The sequence below is a fragment of the Anopheles marshallii genome, chromosome 3 (assembly GCF_943734725.1).
Source record: "Anopheles marshallii chromosome 3, idAnoMarsDA_429_01, whole genome shotgun sequence".
NCBI lineage: Eukaryota > Metazoa > Arthropoda > Insecta > Diptera > Culicidae > Anopheles > Anopheles marshallii.
The window spans coordinates 48,305,614-48,310,490 of NC_071327.1; the positions used below are offsets into that span (position 1 = coordinate 48,305,614).

Genomic DNA, 4,877 nt, shown 5'->3' on the forward strand with positions numbered 1-4,877 from the left:
AATAGGGATAACAAAGTAGTATGTTACAGCGGCCATGCTTACGCTGATTACGTCGTGAAACTTGTGAGTATCCATCGGTTGCGGTTAGGGCAGGTTGAAAGAGTGTTAGGAGAAAGAGAGAGAGGGGGGAGGTTGATCACTTCGGGTTGATTGCGGGTTGTGTTGCAGGTGGTTTAAGGGAAGGCAGGAAGGTATAGCGGGGGTGGATGCTGGTTGCGTCAAGCGTGTGTTGTTGTCTGTCTCTTGCGTACCAAAACCGTTGGTAAAAGTTTGTGTAGCGGTGAGCATGCCTTAAGTGGTGTTGTGGTATTGCTTGATCAAACCACCAAATCATTCGGCCAGACACAAGGATTAAAAGAGGATCTTTTTATGTTTTTGAAAGGTACAAAACTGCAGTAAAGTTGATTAATAAATAAATTATTTATAGTTTCTTTACATAATGTGTTAGGTTTTAATTGAAAATGGTTTAAAAAAACTAGCAAGTCGTGATAGCGGTTGCGCGATGATGATTTTGATTTTAACGCTGTAAACAATATTATGTAATAGCATTACCATTATATTTTTTAAACATTTCATAACTTCACTGACGTGTCAACAACGATAACGTTTCCTTAGCCTCGAAATTGGTATTGGTATCTTTCCTTACTGAAAAATTTATTTTTATAGAACAAAGATGTCGAAAGTTGCTTTTCGGGGATTGGGCAATCAAAGGATTACTCGGCCATGTCACATCAACAGCAGAATATTTAAGTACAAAGAACATGCTGTGTCCTTGGTGGGAGCATCAAGATGTACTTAAAGGGATTATGAGCTTCTATAGCAATACGAGACGATCACAGGGGAACGGAAAAATCGCTACTGACGATAGTTTCTTCTGATCATTGTGAGAAAAACGGTACAATCACTAGTTGAAGCACGATAAAGTTATTCTACAGTATGACAATGCCTGTCTAAGCGAAGTGGTTCCAGTGAAAATGTTGAAATTCCATTCCCATTGAAACAGGTAGTTCTACCATACGAGCTGTATAGCTCGAACGATACTAGTTATTATCACCATGTATTTTGCTTAATGGAGCATGGTCGGTTAAATAAGCATGAGTGAGTAGCATTTTTCTAATTATAAAGTTGTTAGGAGTTCTTTTTTTCGCAACAAGTTACATTCATTGTCAGAAAGATGTCGAAAAGTAGTAGAAAACAAAAAAAAGAAAACAGTTTGTTTTAAATATCGGAAGTTATTGTTTTTTCACAATATGGTATAATTTGCTGGGATTTTAACTAAATAAACTCTTTGTAGAAAACATGCAAGTTCCTCTCGAGCCAACCGCCTAAACGGTTAAAAATTCAAAGTAGCAAGAAAACAGTATATTGTATGAAGTGTTGATTATGTTTATCTTTATAGTAGTATTTTTGTGTTTATTCAACAATGTATGTATGTTTGCTAGCAAAACATTGCATTGAATTTTCATACCACGAAAAACACTCTCCACCATATTTACCTGTGTAACGGTTATTTCTGCTAAACAAATAGAGTAATAACTAACAAACCCGGTGCAAAGAGCAAGCAAACTGGTTCATTTCCACTGCGCAACAATATCGAATCGAGGTCGAGCCCATAAATTTAATCACCGAAATCACGATCCTCCAAATCACGGCATTTTTATTCGCGCGCGTTGTCTACAACCAGCAGCACAACCAGGAGACACCGGCAGGATATCAACAACAGGTACGAATCTGTTGCGGCAAAAAGGGTATGTGCTGAACGGTTATATACTGACCGTTATGTGCTTTTCGTAATGGCGGCACGTCAGACGACACCGGCCGGCAAAATAAACCAACGAACCAAACAGCACCGGGTGGACGAGCTGAGAGTCCCCGTTAAGGGATAAGTTCAGTATTTCATCGCTCTCTTGCTTGCTCGCTGATTATTCATCTAGACCGGCAAAATGCAATGTTATTTGGGCTTTATGAACTTTCATATATCTCGCACTTTCTCTCGGAAATGTAGCGAACCAAAGATACTCGTTCGGCGATGTTGAAGCATCCTGGAAAAGGATTTTCCAATCTCTCACTAGAAACAGCTGAGATGGTTTATTGCTCTCTGTTTTGCTTCTCTCCGGTGTTCCATCGGTTTTCCGTTCGTGAGTGCTTTAAACGCATGAACCTAAAAGCAAGGGAATGATTTTTTTTCAAAATATTTACTCCTATTTCGTTCTGTCCTTCAAGACAATGTGATACAGAACTTCGTTCGACTCGTTCCCGTTTATTCATTTAAGTCATGGTTTACACCTTCTCAACGGGTTTTTTACCAATAGTAATTTAGTTTATGGGCCCTTGCGGTCATCAACTTGCGGTTTAGCGATCAATTTCACCAAACACGACATCGAGCGTGCCGATAATGGCTACTACGTCCGCTAGCATATGGTGACGGCCGATCTTGTCCAGTGCGGCCAGATGAGCGAACCCGGGTGCCTTTATCTTGCAGCGATACGGTTGGCTGGAACCATCCGAGACCAGATACACACCGAACTCACCTTTTGGAGCTTCCACCGCGGTGTAAGTGGAGCCGGGTGGTACTTGGTAGCCTTGCGTGAACAGCTTGAAATGGTGAATAAGAGCTTCCATCGATTGTTTCATCTCCAGACGCGATGGTGTAGATATCTTTGCGTCGTCCGTCTTAATCTCACCGGCCGGCATCTGGTTCACGCACTGGTCGATGATGCGCAGAGACTGTCGCATCTCCTCGATGCGGCACAGGTAACGATCGTAACAATCACCTTTCGTACCGATAGGGACATCAAACTCGACCCGATCGTACGCATCATACGGTTGCGTTTTACGAAGGTCCCACTTGATGCCGGATCCACGAAGCATGACACCGCTGAATCCGTAGTTTATGGCATCGGCCGCCGATACCACACCAATGTTAATCGTGCGCTGCATCCAGATACGGTTGCTCGTTAGGACATCCTCTACCTCGTCCAAGCGATCCGCAAACTTGGACGCAAAATCATAGATATCGTCCAGCAACCCGAGCGGAAGATCCTGAGCAACACCACCGGGTCGCACGTAGGCTGCGTGCATGCGTGCACCCGACACACGCTCGTAAAACTCCATCATCTTTTCGCGCTCCTCGAACAGCCAGAAGAACGGTGTCAGTGCGCCCACGTCCAACGCATGCGTACCGATAGCCATGATGTGATTCAGAATGCGCGTAATTTCCGCGAATAGTACGCGAATGTACTTCGCCCGCAGCGGAATGTCGATGTTTAGCAGCTTCTCTACGGCGAGCGAGTAACACTGCTCGTTGCACATCATCGAGACGTAGTCGAGACGGTCGAAGTAGGGCAGTGCTTGGGTGTACGTCTTGTACTCGATAAGCTTCTCCGTGCCACGGTGCAGTAGACCGATGTGTGGATCCGCACGCATCACCGTCTCACCGTCCAGTTCCAGCACCAACCGCAGCACACCGTGGGCTGCAGGATGTTGTGGTCCGAAGTTGAGTTTCATGTTCCGCACCGTTTTCTCGACTGGAGCGATCTTGCTGTTCCACGGTGGCATCTTCCAACGGGAGGTAACGGCGTCCGGGTACATGACCGGGCCCTTGAACTGCTCGATAAACTGCTGATCCGGGAACCATTTCCCAGCGAAACGGGCCGGCTGATGTGCGCCAAACAAAATGGTGCGAGGGTATGATAGTCGTCTACCGGTGAGTAAAATACTGGAAGTTGTTCCTCTGGTAACCATGTTTATAACACGTAACGCCATCTTTTTCGATTCACAATGAAGGATTTCTTTTTTTGATGGATCGTTTAGGACTGGATTTCTTTCCTGGAATTCTTATTTACCTCTACTGAAAATCACTGCACAACAGAATCCAAGTGACGCAGGCATTTTGACACCTGTCAGTTTGAAAGTATTTCCTGCTGTTTGTTATTGTTTCCTTTTTCTTTAAACAGAAATAGAACACTTAGAGAACATATTCGAAGAACTTCTTTATGAATGAATTATTGTAAATTAAATCATGATTTGTTATAATATAATAAACAAACTCTATTTAAATAATATCCGTTTCGTTTACCATATTTCTGTTCATCCATCGACCGCTCTACAGATGGTTGTTGAGCGAAAACCGAACCCGACCCATGGTAACTCACGGACGGTCGGTTTCTCTGATCGTAGCATTCCTTCACATCGCGTTATCCTGTGAGTGTGTTGTCGAGTGAATCCTGCACTGGGGAGACGCGCTATCGTGTTCGGGAGCAGTTCCGTCGTGACCGTTCAGTCGTGCAGAAGCTGGCCGCCATCTTTCTGCTGACTGGCGCCGAAGTGTACTAAGCGAAAGTGAATATAAATCATTTGAAAGAAGTAAAGTGTGTTAGTTCGTAAGTGCTTTTTTTTAAAGATATATTTGAAGTAATAGAAAAAGCAATAGAAACTAAATTTTGAATGTGATTGTATAATCTGAATATTGTGTAAAAATCGTGTGCTATGAACGTTCCAAAGGCAAATACAATAATAATTCACTTCCAACCGATTTATTTGTTGTGAGCAAAGCGCTATTCTACAAATGCAGATTTTGCCGGGAGTGCACGAATGCTGTAAAAAAAAAAAGAATAGCACACGATCCATTTCCCACAAGTGGCAATTCGCTTGTGCAGAGGACTTTGTGTGTTTTAGTCTTTTAAAATCCTTGATTTTTAATTATTTTTCGAAGGCCACGAGAAAAAAAACGACTTAAAATAAAAGTTGTGTATGTGTTACTGTTGCTACACTTTACTGTAGCTCTATTTAATCAGTGTATTTGGCCAGTGTCCGTTATTTGTATGTATGGCTGACCTCGTTTTTCATTTTCATATTTATAACTTTTGTTATAAACT

At 42.8% G+C, this 4,877-nt stretch overlaps 1 protein-coding gene across 1 annotated transcript; it reads right to left on the reverse strand.

The window, feature by feature from the left end:
* Positions 1-2,352: 2,352 nt before the first annotated feature.
* LOC128711445 (NADH-ubiquinone oxidoreductase 49 kDa subunit-like) lies at positions 2,353-3,765 on the reverse strand. The gene has a single exon (XM_053806322.1). It carries the CDS (start codon positions 3,763-3,765, stop codon positions 2,353-2,355), a length of 1,413 nt encoding a protein of 470 aa, XP_053662297.1.
* Positions 3,766-4,877: the final 1,112 nt, after the last annotated feature.